Source organism: Ceratosolen solmsi, unplaced genomic scaffold, assembly GCF_000503995.2.
Source record: "Ceratosolen solmsi marchali unplaced genomic scaffold, CerSol_1.0 scaffold35, whole genome shotgun sequence".
In the NCBI taxonomy this organism is placed as follows: domain Eukaryota; kingdom Metazoa; phylum Arthropoda; class Insecta; order Hymenoptera; family Agaonidae; genus Ceratosolen; species Ceratosolen solmsi.
In genome coordinates, this window is record NW_011948423.1 from 1,608,389 (window position 1) to 1,633,302 (window position 24,914).

The following is a 24,914-nucleotide window of genomic DNA, read 5'->3' on the forward strand; positions in this document are numbered from 1 at the left end:
TTCTCTGAAACTATCTTACGATTAACGTACATATTTCCTACGCTTAATACTTTATTAATAACCTATCATTTACGATCACTTTTTTTTTTACCTATTTGAGTATTTCTATTGATCAATTACCTTTTTATTAAACACTTACGTTTTCACTTAAATGTCTACTCCAGATGAAATGCTACAATTTAGTTTCCAGTATTACATAATTGAGACAAGTATAACGCTGATTACTATAATAAACTATGGTCCTTTTTTCTAATATGCATAACCAAGTACATAATAAAATGTATTAATTTCTCCAACAATTACTGTTATAGTATAATTTTTACATTGTATTTTTAATTAGTTTTACCATAATAATTATTTGATAATATCTTAAAATTAAGTTAAAACAACGCTACTTAAATCGTTTGTTCAAATATCATGTAAGATGCAGTATACTTGGATGGCGCAAATGAACTATTCTCAGTTCTTAAAGGTAATTATGAATTACGAAGTTGATAAATTTCTTATGACGAATCGATGAATTTGCTATAATACTTATGCTAATTGTCGCCCATTAAATATTATCAAAATAAATTAAAGTTATTCTCTGCCACTGAGCGATCTAATCCAATTGTATAAAAAAAAATATTAAACATCATTGCCTCTTAAATGCATCAACCTTATCTCGCTTATTAGTTAGGCTACCTTAATAATTCGTTTGGTAAAGCTTATCTTTATAAGCGCGTTAGCTCGGCCGTCATTTGCTTTATTATTTTTGTAGCCACAATCTTCAATCTCACTCCGAGCTCCATATATAAAAGCAATTCATGTGTCACATCAACGCAATCGTAAAACACTGACGACTCTTTACTACGAGTAATTTGGAGCTACGTCCGATCATTTGAAAATACTTTCGATCCACGCTTGATGAATAGCGAAGGCATTCCTTTATTGTCAATCTATTTTTATGCTAATACCGACAAGCCATAAAATTCTAAAGAAGGCGAGATTATGGCATCGTGCATTTTACGCGCGAATTTCGCTCGACCGTAAGAAAGAAAGCCGGCAAAACAATGCGCGAGCTTCATGAAATTTCATGCATCGCACGCGGGAAGAGAGAGAGAGAGAGAGAGAGAGAGAGAGATAAAAAAACCGCACGCGAAGCCGGCCTTATTCGTAAAACGCCTGCAAAGTCGATCGCGGCATGCGCGTATGAATCATAGCCCAGGCGTTTTCTCGGAAAATCTCGCTTTTTTCAGTTTGCATGGTAAGAAAGAGAAATATAGACGTGCCCCGTAGAAAAATATTCGCCCCGTCACTACGAACGCTTTAGCACTTTGATCTTTAGGGTGCTCTCGGACGATATTTATATGCAACGAACTGTGGTCTGAATTATTTATTTCGATGTAATATTTGTGCTCGATGGCTTTTTCGCAATTCGGCACTGAGCGTGCACTTTTCGAATAATTTTCCACTTCGGCTAAGGTCGTTGTGAATGTACTTTTCTAAACTTCATTATAAATTAATATCGCGGATCAGAGTGCATTATCGATCGTAATTTTTTGCTCAATCGTATGATTTTTCCGTGACGGTGCTTATGGCATTGCCTACGTTATAATGAATGAAGTAACAAAATACATATGTCATGATGGATTTATTGTTCTATTTTGATCAAAAATAATAGAACGAAGCATTTGTAATGCAGATTATGAGAATTTATCATTTGAATTTTAATTTGTAATTGTCTCCCTTGAATATTCCAAGTTTTGCACACTTGTGCTTGTTTCTCTCTGCATATGTTGATTTATGTGATTTTATAGCCTTTGTCGAATAGTTACTTCTTTTGAATTGCAATTGATAATTTCATCCATATTTGCAAATAGAGGAAAAATATCATTGTAGCTTTGAGTAATTTGACTGGTATTTATACACTTTTATAAATATTTATACTATGGATGTACAATAAATACAAACAATTCATTTGAGACAAATACTAAATTAGAAATTGCTGACATAATTGAAAAAAAAAACAAAAAAAAACAAGTATTATACTTGTTTATAATATATAAATATTTAATATTTCCATCATTATCATTTGTTACAAATTTTAATTTTTTTCATTTACAAAATTTAAATATTTACACATGATCAAAATGATAAATTAATGAGCACTCCAATGAAATTATATAAAAAATATCGACAATATATTGATGAAAGCTTAGACTCGATCTAAGGGCCTTGAGCTTTGACTGCTAAATACTTTTAGTAAATACTTTTACTGCTTTACATAAGGCAAACATTGTATTATATAAAAATATTGTTTTATAGATCGGAAAAGTATTGAAAATTATGAACACTACTTTTTAAACTTAAATGCATGAATATTCATTTTATTTAAATTAATATAATAATATTATTATTTAAGGAAAAGTTAACGGTCCAAGTATAGCCATAAGTTATGAGATTATTTTAAATGGCAAAAACATATTATATAAAATATATAATTATTTTAGATTAAATTTGATATTTAAATCGTATTAAACTGTCTCTATTAATATATAAATATATATTTTCACTTACATATTAAAAGTTAAATCACTATTCATATAACTCACGTATATTCATATTTTTATTTTATACAGAACTATGCTTACAATATACTAAACTATGTTTTTGGGGTCTTAATTATTTGATATCGCCTATAAAATTTCCATAGTGAATCCAATTATTTAATATTAATAAGCACTAAAATAAAATAGTTATTTACTTATAAGCTAATACCGAATAAGTAGATAAATTTTCGTAAAATAATTCTGATTTTGAAATTAAATTCCTTTGAAATTATTATGCACATTTCTTACAAGTAATAATAATAAAAATTTTATTTTCATGCAAAACATGAAATAAATTTTTATTTGAATAGTTAAATTTAACAGAGAAATTAACATTGAGGCAAAAATAAAATCCGCACTCTATTCTTATATTGTAATTTAATATAGAAATTAAATCGAAAACGAGTGGATTTTTTAAAAATAAATCTATATTAATGGATGCTGTTTTGTTTTTAGACAAAACTTTAGAGTTTTTTTGAGTATCTTTTATCCATCACCATCGTAAAAAATGTAAACCAATAAACATAATGAGATGTATTAACATATAGCATGTTTTTCATAAAAATAATAATCATTAATAATATTTCTAATTTCAGAAGGTAAAAGATGGATCATTTTTTATGATAATTAAAAATAAAAGGTAGTGGATGTGTGATCATATAACGATATTGATTTTATGACTTTTTATAAGTCACTTCTCTGCTAACGTATTACTGAATGTTCATATTTTGTATTTTTTAATCAATTGTTTTTCCGGTTTATAATAATTTTTCTTGATAGAGCAAAGCTGCTTGATATTTTATTAACAAAACTTCCAGAATTAATAATTCGCTACTCCAATTACGTTGATTTAATTAACTCAAGATTTATGTAAATTTATATGTTCAGAATAATTAATGGAAAATAATTAATATGTCCATATGTAGAATGTATAATATATCAAGATCAGGTAAATATATCAAGATAATTTGATATATTCAGGTAAACATTAAATTGAAAAATTTATCGCTATTGTGAGATATTTATAAAAATATTCATATTCAATATTTTTTATTGGTAATTTGTTATTGTAATTATTTAACTGTTTTAAAAATTGCTTACATCTGAAATCAACTTACATTTATTCAAACCCGGATAGAAAGTTATTTATTATTTTTTACAAAAATAAGATAAAAATTAACTTGTTAGTAAAAATTTGCAACTAATAGTCAATTGAAATAATTGGTAAACATTGCTGTTATTTATTTACAATATAAATCTATATTATTTAATCTTTAATTAAGTTCTTTGCTTTCAGTATTAAAATTATTTTTAATTTTTTATTTATTTTTAATTATGATATTATAATGGCGGTTTTTCAAAAAAAATATAATTAATTTCAATTGAATTTTGTTATCATGTCGAATATTATTACGAGAGAGTATTGGAGTAATAATTTCATCCATTGTAAAGACGATTAATTAACTATGTTTATTCATTAAATTAATAGCTCAATAAATAAAGTTGTTTATCAGAAAATCACTTTTTTCTGTAAATTCACTAATATTATTTTGTTTTATAAGAATTATAAGAATTTATAATGAATTAATTATTTAATGAATTAAGAATTTATTTCCAATGGAAGAGTAGACGTATATTTATATATTATATTAACATTTTCGTCAAAATATTTAATTAAGTAGATTCGCTTAATATAATTACGTTTGCAAAAGGATACATATGATAATTGTTGGTCGAATAGACTTTTACCTTTCAAATGCCATTGAGGGGCTTACTTATTTCTATATAGAATATATAAATAAGTATTATTAACGTTGCTGTGTATTCAATAGCGTTTCAATGAATTATGGATTTTGTTTTTAAATCGATTGAATTGTTGATAAATATCTGTCTATGAAAAAAAAAAAAAAAGAAAGAAACAAATATATATACCAATTTGTTGCAAAGATTGAAATAACAAATTGGTGAATTTTTTGAATTTTCATTAAAAAAAAGTATTTATTATTTATTATGTTGATCGAACTTAAAAATACATTTTCAATTTGTTTTTAAATTGGATTACTTCTCATAGTTTGGTAAAAGACAAATTCAACTTTATTGTTATAATTATACTGCGGCATGGGATTGTAAAGCTTATATAACATAATAAATTAAATAAGTATAATATCAAAGTTTGGTTGAACAAAATACTTGTTTGTTCGCGTCGTTACCGGTAGTACTGAAAAGATTCGGAGAAAACTAGAAATCGTAAAGTGGACATTGAGAAGCACAGTAAATGCACTTTAAAGAAAGAATTTAGACGTATTCATCAGTACCGTCAAGTCAGTCCTTTTATGTTTGGCTGCTGAGAAAATCAGCTTATAATGGAAATTGATACAAAACTGTGAGAATGAGGAATATTATATTGAAAAAGTTGCTATTGTAATATTATTATCGTTGATTCTTCTTCTTCTTCTTTTTTTTTTTATAATTTTGCATAATGTACAATGTGTAATGAACTAAAGTAAATATAACTTACATCAATTATATGCTCATAGCTACATGAGAGAAATTTTACGAAGGAAAACGAAATATTATAATTATGCCGATTTTATGTAGAATGTAACCATAAGACTTAAAAAATTGTGAAATTTTATGAAGTACAATGAACGTATTGTAAAATAAGCAAATGTTTCGTGTCTAATTTTAGTCATTGTTTAATGAAGTATATAATTGATCGAAGAATGCTAATATGAAATTTAATTATTCTTATTTTATAGATTAGTATTTAGAATTTGAAAGGAATAACAGTTTTTCTATCATTATATTTATCAATTTAAAAGGAATTTTTCTTTTAACGTGCAACATGGAATAAATTTTGATTTGATGTAAATTTCAAACGATGCTTTCACTAAACTTATATACATAAACACTATTTACGAGTGAAATAGTGAGAAAAAGGAAAAATATGATATAAATATGTTAAAATCGAATAGACTTTATATATTAATACAGCATGTAATATTAGAAAATATCATGTTTTAATTAGTGCTTTTTGACGTTGAATTGTTTACGATGAAAGTACGAGAACCAAATAGAATTTTCACGATTCTCGGTTATATTGTAGCGGCTATAGTAGTTACAGTCATTTATATTTCGATCAGCAATTTTAACGTAATTTTAATGGAAAATACTACCAAAAGCTCTTTAAAGCATATACTGCCAAAGTATCATAAAAAATTCATAAGTCAATGGCCCTGTTCTCTACCTTCGTTAAACGTTCGTATAGATAATCAGACCTGTCACTCACAAGCATCTAATAAACAGCTCCGTTTTAACAGGTGACAGCGGCTCGTGGCATCGAATGTTCCAGAGAACAATATTAGGCATACGTATCTCGATTGCGTAAATCACAAGCGGCGCGGTACCAACGAGTTCGGGGGTGTTCCTCCGAGCGACGACTGCGTTAAAATATTCACAGCGTGCGTTGTCGTATCTTTTTATGTCGCGATGACAGTCGCGTAGAGGAACGAATTGGATTGCCATCGTGATCAAGTCGGTGAAAGCTCGAGAGAAGCTGGGACGCCGAGATTTACACGAGGAAGTGCGAGATTATGATCGGATTAATGGGGAGAGACAGCTGAGAGATATTGGCTCGATGTACCTTCTTTAATATAATGGCGTGGCATTTGAAATTTTTTACACGTACGAAAAGACTCGAAAGTGTTCGTTAGCTAATAACGTTATACAAATGATTGTTGCCCTATTATTATTTTTTTTTCTTATTAATACGTTTACTTTTCTGAAATTATTTAAGAGGTCGGAAGTTTTTTCCCTTTTTTTTCAATAGTGTAAATTTTTATAGTTTTAAGTGAAATAAATTTTAACCTTGAGTCGTTTAAATGTGTCTGAACCGGCGTGTGAAGATTTATCAGTACAAGAGATAATAATAAATGAAATTGTAGGAAGGGTTTCTGACGCGAAATTATTTATGAGATACTATTATATATATTTTTTACATTTAATTAGAATTGACTACCTTTTTAAATGTCTTAAAAATGAGAGTTTTATGAATGATACTTTATAGATAATTACTTCGTATCTTAATTAGTTGTAATAATTATATTCGTATAATGTAAGGTTGTTGTGACGTTCATGAAAAATGATATAAGAGATAATGATAAGGTTAAGTTTAACAAGTAAAGAGATAAAATTATCAGCTTAACTTATAAGCTTATTTCAATAGTCGTTGGCTATGCATAAGATATTGTATAAACTCTAAATACTTCGTTTTTCTTCAAACGATTCATTAAACGATAATTTAAAATAATTATAAATTAATATAATTTAAGTTTTATGATTTTCAAATTTCAGGTATAAATGTATAACAAATTTTCTTGAAAAAAAAAATCGACTAAATAAATGCAGTTTTATTAATATTATAATATACAAAAAATCGAATATCTAATTCATATCTTTAAATAAAAATTAATAAAAAGGAAAGTAGTGTAAATGAACCAAGTACATCAATTATATTACGTTAAAATATTTACTACTAACTAATACCAACGATATTCGGATCATCTGGATAATATCATTATCGAGTATTATATTATTTACTGTACAGTTTACAAAAATTTCAAATACCGTTAAATTATGTGTAACGAATATTATATTTAACATAATACAGAAATAAAAAATTTCGTATAGCTTTGAAATTCATATAAAGTATTTTTTTTGGTATCTAATAATTTTGTTTTTCACTTAAATATAGCTTGATATCAATTATAAAATAACTTAATTGTCTTGTGTATGATATACATCATGAGATAGTACTAAATGTGAAATTTTTAAATTTAATATGTGATTGATATATAATTTGCAATTTGATGAAAATTTGTCTACATCTGAAATTTTTTAAAATCAAAAATATTCGAATTTTTAAATAAGCAAACATATTTAAAAAAAATTATTCATTCTTGTAAAATATATACAAATAACTTATGACTTATGACATAAGTGTTACAACTTTAAATGTCTATTGATACATAAACAGCATTATATTTTATACATTTATTTATAATATAATCTCTCAGAATTTGTAATTGCTTAAAAGTTATAAAGTACGATTAGATAAACTTGATCTTTGCCCTAACTAAACAATTTCTAAAGATGAATATTCAATTTTTATCTAAAGTTACGTAAAATGTAAATATAAGAATGTTTTTCTTATACATTTATAACGTTAACATATGATACATCGATTTGATCTATTCTCGTAGTATTGCAACACACAAAACGTTTTTTCATGCATAAAATGAATATGTATATATATATATTTGTTTCCTATGCAACATAAATTTAAACTTTAAACTTAATTCTTAAAAATTCTTAATTCTTAATACTATTGCAAAATGAATTTTACGATTCGATTGTCTTTATAACGAAACAAAGATAAATTCTTAAATTTTTATTATTTTACGTATTAGTTAAATATATATATATATATATATATATATATATATATATATATATATTTATAATTACATAGTTTCTTATTTAAAATATTTTTATCTTATTTAAAATGATTTTAGGGACTGCAATCGTAATTTTTTATTCAAACTAGAAAACAAAAAAATTATGTTGATTTTAAGAATTGTTTCTATTAAATTAAATTCTACTAAAATGATTACTAAACTATATCCTAATGTTTAATAAATTATACACTTCTGCATGCGTCTGTAACTAACTATTGCCGGCCAGTCTGTTTTTTCTCACTCAGCCTCTTCTTGTGTGGGTGTGTACGCGTGCGCTTGTGAGCGAGATAAGTGGATCTTTTTTAACCAAGCTAAAACATTACTAATGTTATTTTGCAATCAAATATTTCCAGGGTTCGTACAATTAATAATGTCTATATAAGGTAGTCTAGAGTAAATACAGTGTCGCAATAGGAGCGTAATACTGATAAAAGAAAATAACAAAACATTATAGCATTACGATCGTGATTTTAGGTCAAATCGAGTCTTGCATCGTAGCGATTCCATTCCTTTCGTCTTCATGTCACTCCCTGCCGTTACATTCTTACTGACTTATTTTATATCGAGATTTATGTCGTAGGATTATAATTCCAAAATTGTAGTCTCGGGTACGAACCAATACCCAAAGCAAAATGAAGCCTATGGCAAAAGCAACTTTAGCTTTGGCATGATAGAAACATAATCGCTTTAATAAATAACCGTGGAGATATTTACGAGAAAACACCCTTGTATTCATCATTGCTTATCTCATTTGATAATCATGACTTTTATGCTCGAATATATAGTTGGGAGATGTCTCGTTTCATTAGATGTGGATATATCTGTAACCACCTTGAAATTGGCACGGATTAATAACAGCTTACAAAATATTTCTCCAAATTTTATTGATTTTGCAATGATCAATGGTTGTAGCAAGGTATTCCATTCTTCAAATGATAGAGATCTTTATGATTTTGGCGAGACATTGTATGAAAGCAGCTAGTGTAATGGCAGTTGGGTAGACAATTGTTGTCTATCATTTATGGTTAACCTCGAACCATATTGTTAGAAGAAAATTGAAAGTATAAATAAAATTATAGCCAATATCATAGTTATTAAAAAAAAATTTCTTAACTATAGACTCAATGAACGTCTTTATTTTTACAATTTTATTGCTTCATTAAAATAAAAATTAACTGAGTAGCATAATAGTTCTTCGTCACACGTTACAGTAAAAATATTAATATATAATTAGGCAAGCATTTTATATTAAGAGATTAACATTCTCTACTAGTATACATAGCAATTTACGCATACTATAAATAATGATCATTACTATTAATCATTAATATTTTTTTTTTTTTTTTTTTTATAGAACAGATATATTTAATATAACCTTGTTGATTTTAAGTTTGTAGAAAATTTTATATTGATTTCACTATTCTGCTCGTTTACTTGGTATTAACAATTTTTTTTCGTATTAATATTTATTGATTTAATAATAATATTAATAATAATAATATACATATTCGTCAATATAATACTAGTTTCATTACCAGATAGAAAAGAATTTTATAGACGTTTAAAAAATTCATATCTGTAAAATTATTGTTTTGTCATAAAATTATTTACGACAGAAATATTAAATATTTTAAATATCTAATAACGATAAATTAATTTTCATACTGTTGTGACTGGTTTGGGTTGTTTAATATTTAAATAAATCTAAATTGTGCATTATTTATTTAATCATTCATTTGTTCTTGTATACAAATTTAGAAAGTAAATACATTATCTTGTCAAAGTTGTTATATGACAGATTAGGGCACATAGTTTCATATTTACATATATTAGAAATTTATATGATACCAATGATAATTTAAGCGTTTTTTTATCAGCTTTATCTTAACACTCGCAGAGTAAGTTAAACAATATTTTAAACAGCTATGTAATAGACAGCTAATACGTTACTAAAAGCTTTCATATATTGTATTGTATTCATATATTCATATATTGTACACTGGTCGTAAAAATGAAAAATTCGGCTCGAGTAGGTTTTAAATGATTTAACTGCATATTTACTGATAATATTTCTTCATCAAAACCTTAATGCTTAAAATGACAAAAAGGAATATTGTCTATCTTATACGTATGTTATACTAGTTTATACAAATAAATTAAAAGGCTTACCACTCACTTATTGATTTTAAATTTTTATAATCATCATTTAAAAATGCATTATCTAGTATTATAATTCAAAAATATTGGAGACAAAGACACAAAGTTCAGAATAACTTTTCATTATGTTATTAACTATAAATTATTTTGATGGCAGATGGCTGATAGATTGGATAAATTTCACGTAATTCGACAAACAAATTATTACAAACCAAATGATTTTAAATTAGCCACAGAAATTCTTTATTAATAATAATATGCAATCAAATTGGCAGTTTCCATTAAGAACACTTTTTTTCTTTACATGCTTTTTCACCTTTACATTGCCCATTATACTCGATACATATTCTAATTTATTATTTCTTATGTTATCTTCCTTTACTTTTTACTTTTGGTGTGTTAAGTTATGCAAGGAGCAAATGTATTTTGTTTCTCTACCGTGCGAATGCGATAAAACACTTGTGAAAGGATGCAGTGCATCCTTCGGTGATCCTAAAAATTTTCTTTTATCTGCCTCACCTCGTATTTTTTTGCATAGTGACGCGGCAACTAAGACCATTGAAACCGATATAAAGTTTTCTTCTTCATTGACAAGGCAATGGGATAATTATCTGTTCTTGCGGTAGAAGTTCACGTTCTATAGTTGAATTATACTCTGATTCAGCATAATTGGTATATTTGGTATAACTTATTTTAAAGCAACTTAATAAATAATAATAATTTTAATTCTTAAAAAATTTGAAATATCTTTATTCTAATTAATTACAAGTATACAAGTATTAGCGATTTAAAATAAATAAATTAATACTCAACTTACTTATGTCAACCTTATTCGTTCAATGGGCAGCAAAAGCAAATGTATTTACGTATTATATAAAATATTTACAATAATGTAGTTATAATGTGAAGACGAAATAATAAATTTAATAGTACAAATTGATTACTATAATTAAGTTATATGGCTTAACAGAAAAGCAATAAAAACTAAAATTTTACATTAATTATTATTGTAATGAATTATAACGAATAGAAATCTTCTCGCGAAAGCTCATTTATTCAATTTTTATTATATTTGTTATATTGTTAATGTGTCAGTAAACTCAGTTAAATATTCAACTTATTAATCAAAATTCTCTGAAGATATTGGTAATTATTAGAAACAGGGTATGCAAAAAACCACATGATTATCTGCTATTATTCATTTAAATTACATCGGTATAACCCTTTGTCACCTTCATCATTAAAAATATTTATCTCCGTGCATAAATCAGAATCGTCTTCTTTATGTTTGAATAAGATGTATTAAAATTGACAAACGTCGGAGTCATCCCCAAGTTACGAAATATCGGTTAGCGGAAGTCGCTGAAAGTCGATCGAGACTTAACTCGTTGTAAGACCAATTGAAACTTTATCCGGGCCACAGGATAATGCGTATAACGACATTCACGGCGAATATGCGAAAAATCTGTGCCAAGGCTCTTCGAAAGCCCACTTATTCTTGCGCTTACATTCGACTGACAAGTAAATATGAAAGTAGTGGTTGGATAGGCGGCGGAGGGGGGAGGGGGCAGTTAGGGGCGGGAAGGGAAGCATTGTTCCTTTGCGATGAACAAAAAGCAAGATAAATGAGGGACGTAAATTTACTGATCGTCGCAGCAAAAGAAAAATGTCGTAAAGGTAATGAAACGATCCAAGATACTCAGACATTAGGGTGTAAAATTAAGATTATCAGTTCAGAAGTTCGACTTTGCGCATATTCGTAATAATGTGAAAATCGTACGAGGGTTCGGTTCAAGGAAAACGAGACTCTCCGTTCGCCTCCCGTCCACTGCCACTTAAATTTACCCGCTTTTATTGTACTTACGTGTGCGTATATTTTCACTCGTATGATTTACTCTTATTTTATCATTATCGCTTTGCGAATGCTTCGTATCGTGAAGACAATGTTGTAACGGCGTGAGTGTAGCCGCGTTCTGTTTTTTCATTCTCTCCCTCCCCCCTGCCTTTTTTCTTCTTTTTTTTTTTTTTTTTAGTAAATCGACTGTTTCAAAGAAATATCACTTGCGAGAGCTGTGAGAAAGGTATCTCGCTGTTCTTGAGAAAAATTTTTTACGATCAAATATGTTTGGCGGTTTGTAACTATAAAACGGTTAGTTGATGTAACAAAACATTTGGTAGTCAAGTTCTTTCTTAAATATCGGTTATAGCTTTTTGATTGATGGAAGTTTTAAATTTGCCACATAAATGGTGCGTTGTTATAGGATACATTTATTTAATTCTATTGTATGTCTATACGAATTTATTGTTTTTAAATTTAAAAAGAAACATAGAGATAAAAAAATTTATTCAATATTTATAACTTTTAGTGGAAATGAAATAACGTATCGGCAATTGTATTGACGAGTAATTAAAATATCAGCAATCGAACAACTTCTCTTTGCAGTTGAATACGCGACTTCAATTATTATTTATAAATACCTTACAATAAACCTTCCATTGATATTTAAAATAAATATTTAGCACTTTTTAAGTATATAATAATAATATATACATACGTTATATATTAAGTTTATTATATAAATCAACACGTAATATGTGTTTTATTTTTTTCATATATGATACATATATTATTATTCAAAGATCTTTTTGTAGTCGATTTTACTTATTTTACTGCTAAAAATAACATTATATTAACTTTAAAAAATGAATGAATTTTTTTTTTCATTAAATGTTTTTAATAAATTCAAATATGTGATTAAAAATGTATATAATTTTTATGATTATATTATTTGAAATTACTTTTTAATCATATATATATAATAAGGAACGAATGTAGATATAAAACAAATATAATATTTTATGTATTAATTAATAAAGTTTTAATTGTTATCATAGCAAGTTGTCATATAAATATATTTATTAATAATGTGCTTATATTATATGTGGCTTTTTATGTATTTTTTAAAACCTACAATTATTTAAGTTTATATAAATTTATTCGACTAGAAATTTCAACAATATCGTTATAGTCTTTTTTCATTGTCATGAATTTTGAAAATAATAATGTAATTTAATTAATGTCGCTCTCAGTGTACTAAAAGAAAATATTTTATAGTTTATTTAAGTATATTAATTTGTATGTAATTAGGAAGTCTGTATTATTTATGTATTTGCTTGTATTTAGTAGGATAAACAAATATATAATTTAATCATTCGTGACGATTGTGCTCAGCAGCATTTTACATTCAAGAAAATGTTATTACATATTTACGTGAAAAAATATATCAACAAGAGTAGTGCGTAATATAATCTCTCAGAGATAATATCTAATTTTATTGGCGCCTGTGGCATTTAAATAGATATCTACTTTACCCGTATACGATAATATCATGAAAAAAATTAATCGAATTTTCACTTGGAATGCGCGTGCGCACGACTTTTCCTTTTAAGAACATCAGGAGAGGCAAAGAAGTGGGTGATGGTCAATTGTCATAGCACAATTGATACAAGAAGAAGAAGAGAAAAAAGTCGAGTAGCAGTTCTCTGGTGGCCGGTTCAAGAAGGACTGCCACTGGGAAGAAGACAAGAGGGCAAAATTTAATCATTATTTATCCACGTTTATAAAGATATTGGCTTTTAAATTTCAAGCATTGTATTAATTCAGTAATATAAAGTAAAGTCGATAATGTCCTACTGCACTCGAATTTTTCAAGCACAGGTATGTTGATTGTTATTTCATGGGCTGTAAGAAGAATGCCTTTATACCCATATCACTTGGCACTGTAGTCTATAAAGTCTATATAAAGCAATTATAGTTTATAGAAATAAACGGGCGTATTATATTTTCCGAATCGTATGATTTGACAAATATATTTTTCAACGTTCAGAGTTATCGTGTAAAGGTCAAAAAATAACTTCATATTAGCTATTTATCTTTGGCATGAGTACCTTCATAGAACGCTATAAATACATCTTGCCATGTCATTATCAGTCTTTGGATTTTTAAAATTATTTTCCCTTTATAACGCCTTTTTATTTGAATACCTACCGATCTCAAGACATTATTTATTCGTTTTTATTTTTAACTTCGAACTTGGCATGCTTCGCGATGGATTGACAGGATACGTACGCATAGAGCGAATAGTGTAATGCTTTGATTGACAAAATTTATTTTTCGATAATTTCATCGAAATTCTTGAGTTTGGAGACTTCTGCTTTTTAAGATTTGTTGGATTTTATATTTAAGTTATATAATGCCGTGCGTAATCTAATGTACGATACTTAATTTGAAGGTTATGTTTTGTCTTCTTTCTGCTTCGCAAAGAATGTACAAAGCATGCGCGTGTCAGTTATCTTCATTTTTTAAATTCTTAATCTTGATAACAAGTTTTTCTGCTCTTTTTATTGGAAGTGTTTACGATATCACATATCTCGTTAATTTCATTAAAGTTTTTACCTTGAAATGTTTATTTAAATTTAAGAAATTTTCATTACTAATTAATAATTATTTAATAATTTTCCGTTTTCATGTGACCTGCATAATTTTATTTATTTTTAAATTGCATATAATCAAGAATGTTATAAAACATCTAATAATTTTATTTAAAATGGAAGCGGCTATTATAAATTTAAGAATTTGAAAGTTCATTTGAGAACAATAAGTTTTATAAAACAATTTTAGAGTATTATACAGTATTGACAGTAGTCTTATTAAGTATTAAAAATCATTATTTTTATTTAATAATTCTTTCAATGATTGTCATGCTGTATTTGTTTAGGCTATTTTTAATTTCATAGTTTCATAATTCATACTTTGACAATTCTTATTGATTATCTTGTTTACCCGATAACTTTTACAATAATTCTATATAAGAAATTTAATTTTTCAAATAATCATTTTATGTAAAATTATTTGGAGCAAAATTTTAATATGTTTTTTCTGACATATATTCGTATTTTATATAAGTATATAAATTAATTATATAAAGATGAAATTAATCAAAAGCTTTATGATGATATTTTCCTTGCCCTAACAATATATTTCATTTGTTCGAGAAGATTGTTTTGACTATAAATTTATATTTCTGTTGTTTAGAAAGTTGCTGGCTTAGCTGCCGAAGTACAGCAAAGATGTTTCAGCATAAGTGCACTCACCTATGCTGCGTCAAAAGTAGCAATGTCAAAATTCGATAACACTAGCTATTTACCTTACGATAAACTTGAAGCGAATATCAAAATTGTAAAAAAAAGGTATTTTTATTATAATTATTTTGTTTGCATAGCTTTTACTTATTTTTTATTAAAGATATTTTATTATTATCTTGATTCAGATTATGACTAATAAATCTTTATTTGCAACTTAATGAATGATAGTCTTTTAGGATTAAATATTTATAATGTATTTACGTAAGATATAATGATCATTACTGATAATTTCAGAACTTTAATACTGTCACCATAATCTAATTATTTAATTGATAATTTATCTAGATTAAACAGACCATTAACACTCTCTGAAAAAGTTCTATATTCTCACCTGGATGAACCCGACAAGCAAGATATTACACGTGGAACGAGCTATTTACGATTGAGACCTGATCGTGTTGCTATGCAAGATGCTACAGCGCAAATGGCTATGCTTCAATTCATCAGTTCTGGTAAGTGATACCTTAGTAGGAAAATATAAACAAAATTTATGCCATTATGAATTTAGTTTATAACTTGAAAGTCTTATTGACAAATATGATGCTAAACATACAGAAGTATCATTTCATCTTTATTTAATTTTCTAGAATCGTATAATATTATAGGATACTATATGAGAATTCTTGAGTTTAATGTTATAGAATACTATATGATAATATTCTATAATACAATACCATAGAATACATTACAACAGTATTGTATAAAACTGTACAAGTCTATAGGATTAGATATTACATTTAAAATTGAACTTCTTGCAGGTTTACCAAAGGTAGCTGTACCATCAACAATTCACTGTGACCATTTAATTGAGGCAAAGTTAGGCGGCGATGAAGATCTTAAACGCGCTGTAGATGTTAACAAAGAGGTGTACAATTTCCTTAAAAGTGCTGGTGCTAAGTATGGTGTTGGTTTTTGGAATCCTGGCTCCGGAATTATTCATCAAATTATCCTTGAAAATTATGGTTTCCCTGGACTTTTAATGATTGGTACAGATTCTCATACACCTAATGGTGGTGGTTTGGGTGGTCTATGCATTGGCGTCGGTGGTGCTGATGCAGTTGACGTAATGGCTGACATTCCATGGGAACTTAAATGCCCAAAGGTAATCATTATTTATTTGCATTTTTCAACGTCTGTTTCTTTATTGTATTCAGTTTTCAGAGAAATTAACGTACGCCCCAATAAAATGAAATAAATGTTTAAATCTTTCTTATAGAGTTTCAAATGATATACAAAATATAAGTAAAATAGCTTATAATTGTTGGTTAATTTATTGATATTTTTATGAGGAAAAAATTTCGAAACAATGATTTCTATTTATATTCGAATACATTTATTTTTATCCAATTTTATAATAATCATGTGTTTACATTTTTAAATATATTTCTGTTTTTTTGCATATCTGGCTGAATGATTTTCAAATAATCAGTGACAAAATTAAAAATTGAATTATTCTACTAATAAATAGTTGTATGTTATAGGATCATGACCTATGAATAGATGTGATTATCATAGATTTATGTAACCGTGTAAATGTTATTAATAATTGTGAATATAAAAATTTTATATCGAAGGAAGGGTAATGAATATCGTTATTTTGCATTATTTTGCAAAAATTACATTAACCTTATATTATTTATATAAGAAACTTTAAACAATTTAAAAATTTTTTTTTTTTTTTTTTTTTTATATTCCTTATATATCTTCTGGGAATGATGTAATGTAAACATTTTAGTCTCTATTGCAAAATTTGATCATAATTTCTTAACTATTAAATTTGATAAAATTTAAGATAAAATATAAGAAATTAATTGACTTGTCGAAAATTATAAATACCAATAAAATAATATGTAATTATTTGATTGGAAACAACTATATTTGATCGTGTTTGAAAAGTTGTTGGATAGTATCTTGTTTTTTTTATTATTTTTAGTAGTTTAGTTTTAGTATTTTTATTTTTTATTTTTTTTTATAATGAATTTTCATATTATATATTTACTTTTTTAATGTATTTATTAATTTATATATACAATTTTCAATTGACGAATAATTTTCATTGTGATATTCAGCAAATAAAACTTTATTTAAAGGTAATTGGCGTTAAGCTTACCGGTAAATTGTCCGGATGGACAAGTCCAAAGGATATTATCCTGAAACTTGCCGGAATTCTGACGGTTAAGGGCGGAACTGGAGCCATTGTTGAATATTTTGGGCCTGGTGTCGATAGTATTAGTTGTACCGGTATGGCAACCATATGTAATATGGGTGCCGAGATCGGTGCTACCACATCCGTTTTTCCTTACAACGACCGAATGAAAGATTATCTTAATTCGACGAATCGTAACGAGATCGCCTCTGAAGCTGATAAGTTCAAGAGCAGCCTTTTAACAGCTGACCAGGATGCCAAGTATGACAAGATTGTTGAGATTGACCTCTCTACTCTTGAACCTCACGTTAATGGACCTTTTACTCCTGATCGTGCCAATCCTATTTCGAAATTGGGTGAGTAAAGTTGAACAGTGTATTTTTAGTGCAAATATTACAAAATCTGACAATTTAATGGAAAATTAAGGTGTTTAATTTGATAACGTGTCCTACATATTAGAGTTTGCAGAAAGTTAATTAAATACAATCAAGATAATATAATAGATAAGATAATTTTTGTTTAAATAACGTCGTATGTAATTGTAGGAACGATGTAGTATTAGAATTGTATAAATAGATACTTTAAAAATTGTAAAATTCTTAAGAGTAGTTTAGTATAAGAAAGCCATGTATATAATATATCTAATATATAATATATCTAATATAATATATCTAATAACGAAAAAACTTAAATTATTTAGAATTAAATATATAAAGCAATTACTTGCGTATAATTAATGATTAATGTCAATCGCTGCGACAGGTGCCGAGGCAAAGAAAAACAACTGGCCAAGCGAAATCAAAGTTGGTCTAATCGGTTCGTGTACCAACAGCTCTTACGAGGATATGGGCAGGTGTGCAAGTATTGCCAAACAGGCCATGAAACATGGTCTCAAGGCCAAATCCACGTTCATGGTTACCCCGGGTTCGGAGCAGATTCGTGCCACCATTGAGCGTGACGGAATTGTAAGTATAGTTTGTCATCCTTCTCTACAATATATAGACAGACAAGGCTAATGTGCAATTTCTGTCGGCCAAAGTAATCACTTGCCAAAAAGTTTATCGCGTAGAACTATGTATGACAAATATTATTTCGCCAAATAACTCGTATTTTGTGGAATTGTAATTCTCGACGAAATAATGAAAATCGTTTCTACAATATATACAAAAGCGTATTATATAAAATTGAGTGAATAAAATGATTAATATCTGTAAGATTAAGTTATTCAGTAAATTTAATACAAAGTCAATTTGTAACAATAATGTGTAGATTTTTTTTATGTATTTAATTACATTGCCGACAGCTCTAATCTCATAACAATTCATTGAAATAATTCAAGTGAATTTAAATATGTTTAATTAAGATTCAATATTGATGAAAAAATACTTTTTAGGATATTGAAAAAAAAAGCAAATCGAAAGCTTTAAAGTGTATTGTCTAGAAATTTAATGTTTAGAATTTCTATAGATTTTTGAGGAAAAATTTTTACAACAAACTATTTTCCTGCTTTTGAAATCTAACCAATTCATAATGGTGATATTAAAAATAACTATGACACAAAAATGTTATTTTCTTTCCATGCAATATTTATAAAAATTTGAACAAATTTTTTTATCCTTTTATCTTATCGACGACAAAAATCATCATTAAAATGTTATTAAAATTTTCAATTCTCTTTCAATAGCTAATTAAACCGTCATATTCAAAAATTTATTGTAATAAGAAATTTTTTTTACAACTTTTAGATATTTATTTAAGTATATCTAAATTTTCATATTTTAAATCTCATCTTTCTCTCTTTTAACATAGATAATACCCACAAATACCACCTAACGAATTTCTGAATAAAATGTAAAGATTTATTAAAAAAAAAAAAAAAAAAAAAAAAAAAAAAAAAAATGTAAAACCAAAAAGTGTTATGTGTTTACTGGTAATGTAGATTGAGCATATTTATTTAATCACATTATAAAAAGCCATTCTACTAACAGTTAATTTAACTCTTGTAGGCATTGTTTATCGTATCATCAGAAAAACATTACGTTTCGCGTCTCAAAAACATCAAGTACTAGGTAATGTGTATTTTTTCTTAGTTATTAAGATTTTTAAAATAATTTACTTCTTATTGTTATATTCAGGCTAAAACTCTCAGGGAATTTGGAGGTACCGTACTTGCAAATGCTTGTGGACCATGTATTGGGCAATGGAACCGTCAGGATATTAAGAAGGGAGATAAAAATACTATTGTTACATCATATAATAGAAATTTTACTGGTCGTAATGACGCAAATAATGAAACCCATGCATTTGTAACCAGTCCCGAGCTAGTTACCGCATTAGCCATTGCTGGAGACCTTAACTTTAATCCTCAGACGGACAAACTTAAGGGTCAAGATGGGAAAGAATTCCTTTTAGATAGCCCATACGGTAAATAAAGTGTAACTCTCTTTTTAATAGTAAAGCGTTATGTTATTACACTAAAGGAACTTTAAGCTTATTATATTGGATTTGTGATTCTTTTTAACGTAATTGTTCATTAAAGTTTTTAACTGAATAATAATTTTTATTATAGAAAACAGAAATGTAAGCTCAAAGTACATTAAGATGTTGTTGTAGATAATTTGGCTATTAAAATATGCAATATCCATCGTTTAGTCGTTAATTAAAATTGTTTATTCTAGGTGATGAGTTGCCATCCAATGGTTTTGATCCAGGAATGGATACGTTCGATGCACCGCCAGCCGATGGACAACAAGTTAGAGTTGATGTTGATCCAAAGTCGCAGCGTTTGCAATTGTTAGAACCATTCGATAAGTGGAATGGCAAAGATTTAACCGACTTGACTATTTTAATTAAAGTCAAAGGAAAGTGCACGACCGATCATATTTCCATGGCTGGACCATGGTTAAAGTACCGTGGACACTTGGACAATATCTCTAACAATTTGTTCATTGGGTAAATTAAAAATTGAATCGCTATACTTATTATTACAAAGTTAAGAGATTGTAATTCATAATCAGCGGTATGCCTATTGAGTACTATTATTTAAAAGTTCACAAATGTACTTCCTATTAAATGTTTTCCTCTATAGTTGCACAATTCAATTAAATCCAAATCTATTTTAGTGCCACGAACTCCGAGAACGACAAGATAAATAATGTAAAAAATCAGCTAACCGGCGAATGGGGCACGGTTCCGGACGTTGCCCGTAGTTACAAGAAGCAGAAAGTAAGGTGGGTTGCCATTGGTGATGAGAATTACGGCGAGGGTTCATCTCGGGAACATGCAGCCTTAGAGCCACGCCATCTTGGGGGTTACGCTATCATTGTTAAGAGCTTTGCACGAATCCACGAAACCAATCTGAAAAAGCAGGGTATGCTTCCGTTGACGTTCAACAATCCCGAGGATTACGACAAAATCCAGCCGTCTGATAAAATCAGTCTCCTTGGACTCAAAGAACTCACGCCCGGAAAGGTACAAGCATTGTTGCTCTATTAAATTATAGATTATTAAAACGACTTTATACTTTGACAATTACAAACTATTTTGCTTAAGTAGTTTCAATAGTTTATGTAGCATTAAAAGTCAAGGTAACAGAAGTATATTTGAACGTTAATTTTATTTCCATTCTAACTTGTATATGTCAAATTTCCGGTAAAACTTGTAGCTTTACAATAATCATGGAAATGAAACAATACAAATTATAATATTTATAAATTGTCATTAACATTTATTAACATTGTATTCAGTGTTCTTAGTTGTATTTAGAAGCAAGTTTAAATCGACGCTTTTTTTTTGGTGATACGATTTCATGTAAATAAGTAATTACGCACAATCTATTAGTTTTAATTGCAATTAATGTTTACTTAACGTACTTCTTTGCAGCCGTTAAAATGTGAGATCAAACATCAAGATGGCAAGGTAGATACCATTACTCTGAATCACACACTCAACGAACAACAAATCACGTGGTTTAAAGCCGGTTCAGCGCTCAATCGCATGAAAGAAATTGCTTCTTTATAAATCAAATCAGTGCTCCGAGATCACGTAACATAACGAAGACATTTCAAACAGTTACGTTTCGAGCTCATTAATATTAGAAGAATTGATCGCGGCAATGATTTTACGCATTGTCTTTCCTACTGATGGTTTTTCAAAATTGTTATCAAATTCATCGATTCATCAAAGGAAATGATGTACTGAATGAGCTGTTAATTAAATAATTATGTAGTTAATAATTGTAATAAGCAAAGAAATTAAGCGAATGAATAGAAAATGTTGACAAGTCAATCGGAAAATTTGTTCTTTAAATATGTACAAAGGTAATCAATTTTCAAAAAAAAAATAAAAAAAAAAAAAAAAAAATGAAATTGCCATTCATGAATTAATCAATGTATGGGAATTGTTTTAAAAGGAACGGTTTATAGCGCATCCAATAACAAAGTTCATAATAATTATTAAAATATGTAAAGAACATGAAATTTCATTTATTATTTCGGATAAACAAGAATTTTTATGAAATCTATAAAGAATAATAAATTAAATGAAATGTAAAAAATAAGACGCATGAGAACAAATTTACCTAATCACGAATTGTTAATCGAAAGTTTGTCCTTATTTCTAGATCTGAAAAATTGATAAACTCCAGATTACAAGATAGAAATGTCAATTTTCAAACTTGAGCTTATTTTTTTTTTATGTCGTTATGAATTTTACACATCGTATGTACATATTTTTTTATTAAGGGAAGCAGAACCTTTTACGTAATTATAATTAATTGTGCATTGAAAAAATTGTCGCAGTTCTTTCCAGTATATAATGTATAAATTCCGCGACTTCTTTTTTTGATTTCTATACACGTACTTGTATGTAAGCAGTTTTATCATTCTCGCACTTGCGTGCCAGTTTGCGAGTATCCATATTGTAATTGAATGACCGATCATTGTTAATATTTGCGTAAAATAAAGCCAAATAAAGGATTAACAAAATATTTTAATATTAATTATTTTTAATTCATTTCCTTAACATTTAATAATATTAGTTTTACATAATATTACAACTTAAAATAATAATTTTAAGAACGAGTAATTTTATATTAAATGTATGTTAGGTATATAAACATATAAATTATTTTTGTTATAGAAATTTACATAACTATATTAATGGTATAAAAAGTTTTTTTTTTTTTTTTTTTCGATAATATAGATTTGAAATTATTTTAATCTGAATTTAAAATTAGTAAAAAAAGCCATTTTATAATCATATTACTACATTTATTTCATGTAATATTTATAATAATATTATTATAAAGCTATAATCTATATAATTTTATGTATTTTATATTTATCTTTCTTTTACATTCAATAAAAAATTCAGTAATAGAATTTTTATACTTTTGGATAAGTTGCGTGTTACATCATACATTGCATATAGAAATTAATAGTATTGTTTTTTAATTTCAATTTACATCGATTCTTTTATAAGAATCATTGAATAATGATTATTGAATGGTATATTGAATTCCAAGCAGATTACGTGTATGTTAGAATAGAAGATAATTTTATTATATATAAAATCTATTATCTAATATTATTTATTTACTATTGTATTAAATAATTTACTATTGTATTTGTGAATATTGGAATAAATAATTTAAATTTCAACTGAGCTTGATAAGTAATGACGAAATTTAATTAAGTTTATACACTTATTCTAAGCAACTGCCGAATAAAAATAAATAAATGTACTAATTAGAACAAAAGGAAATGGTTAGTTTAAATATTTTTTTTTTATACACTCTTCTCACATATTTAAGTATTTTAAAAATTTTTAGTGTGATTTTAGTGTAATTTGAATTTTAACTAATATTTAAAAGTATCTGATATTTTATTAATATACTTTTGGTAAGTATGTTTTGTAACTACATAAATACCATAATTTATTAATATTATATTATTATTATTTTTCTTTATTTTAAATGGAAAATATAATATAGAATTTAAATATAGAATTTAATATTGAGATATGTGTTAGTAATCAAATATTATTAAATTGGGTGACTATTAATTAACCTATAATGAGCGGCAATAATATTTATTTAATAAATATAATATAAAGAAATAAAATATCAAAATGTAAAATTAAATAACTATAATCAATGAGGTAATTGAAATTATGTTTTTCATACAGAACATATATTTTTTGAATTTTAAATAACGAGAATTGTTATTGTTTTAAAACATTGTTTTAAATTTTAACGAAATCCAACTTTCAATGATAAAATATTAAATAATCACTATTAATATAAATTTATCAAATATTAATATAAACTAGTTTTCAAGAAATTCTTGAAATATGTTTAAAGTTAAAATTAATTGATTGAAATTAATTTAAATTAATATACATTGACTGTATATTTATTGGTCAAGTTTTCTAATAAGAGTCTGCATACGTTAAGTGAGCGGTGCTTTTCCGTTATCTTCATAGATAATTAAGATGTTTGTGAAATCTGTTAGAAATGTAGCCACAGACTTGATTTAATTATTTTAATTGCGTCTCGTTATAAGCAGAACATTGTCGAGCTAATGCGCGGAGTTTCTTATTTCTTCACAGATAAAACTACGAGCGCTTCAACACATCTGTTGCATTTAAGATATGACAGGTACTCGTCTACATTATCGGTAAACTTGTCGGGTATTCTTAGACGGCGGATCGATCTTTTCAGCTTTTTTACGGTTGAAGTCGTAGATACTTATTTGTGTAGTTCTTCGAATAGCATCGATAAGAGATTTCAGAGGACAAGCGGCTTGTGTTCTTAGTATTGTCTCGTATTTGTGTAAAAAGTATTCTTCGTCTGTTGGTAGCATTCATGCTTAAAGTACAATAAAAGCGTTAGATCGATAAAGATGTATAAGGATATGTTTATTATTATTTTGCACGTTATATATCTAATATTCATTGTTAGGAGGGGGACTCAGCTTGGAGGGTGCTTTTGTCTTTGTTATCGAGCAACACGACAATTTTAAAAGATGTTGTTTTGTATTGTTAAAGGATTGGATAAGCATTGTGCAGGGGGATGTGCTAGCGCGAGTCGTAAAGCGACAGAAGATTACGAGCTGTTTCATTGTTGAAAGTCTCATTTTGATAAAAAAGATCTAGGTTAAATTTATAAAGTTATATAGCTGAGAAATATGAATAATCATTACTCTCACCTCGAAATGTTCACGAAATCACAAGGTGACCCGCTGTTCTGCACCCTAACATAAAGATTAGCCGGATAACAGGATCTATGATAGTGCAGCG

The 24,914-nt window shown here is 27.2% G+C and overlaps 1 protein-coding gene across 1 annotated transcript; it reads left to right on the forward strand.

The window, feature by feature from the left end:
• Positions 1-13,742: 13,742 nt before the first annotated feature.
• LOC105362114 (aconitate hydratase, mitochondrial) lies at positions 13,743-21,969 on the forward strand. The gene is made up of 10 exons (XM_011499463.1): positions 13,743-13,982; positions 15,360-15,514; positions 15,755-15,921; positions 16,228-16,571; positions 17,560-17,971; positions 18,378-18,580; positions 19,751-20,039; positions 20,294-20,567; positions 20,738-21,086; positions 21,498-21,969. The coding sequence occupies exons 1-10, from the start codon at positions 13,950-13,952 to the stop codon at positions 21,633-21,635; spliced, it is 2,364 nt and encodes a 787-aa protein (XP_011497765.1). The 5' UTR covers positions 13,743-13,949; the 3' UTR covers positions 21,636-21,969.
• Positions 21,970-24,914: the final 2,945 nt, after the last annotated feature.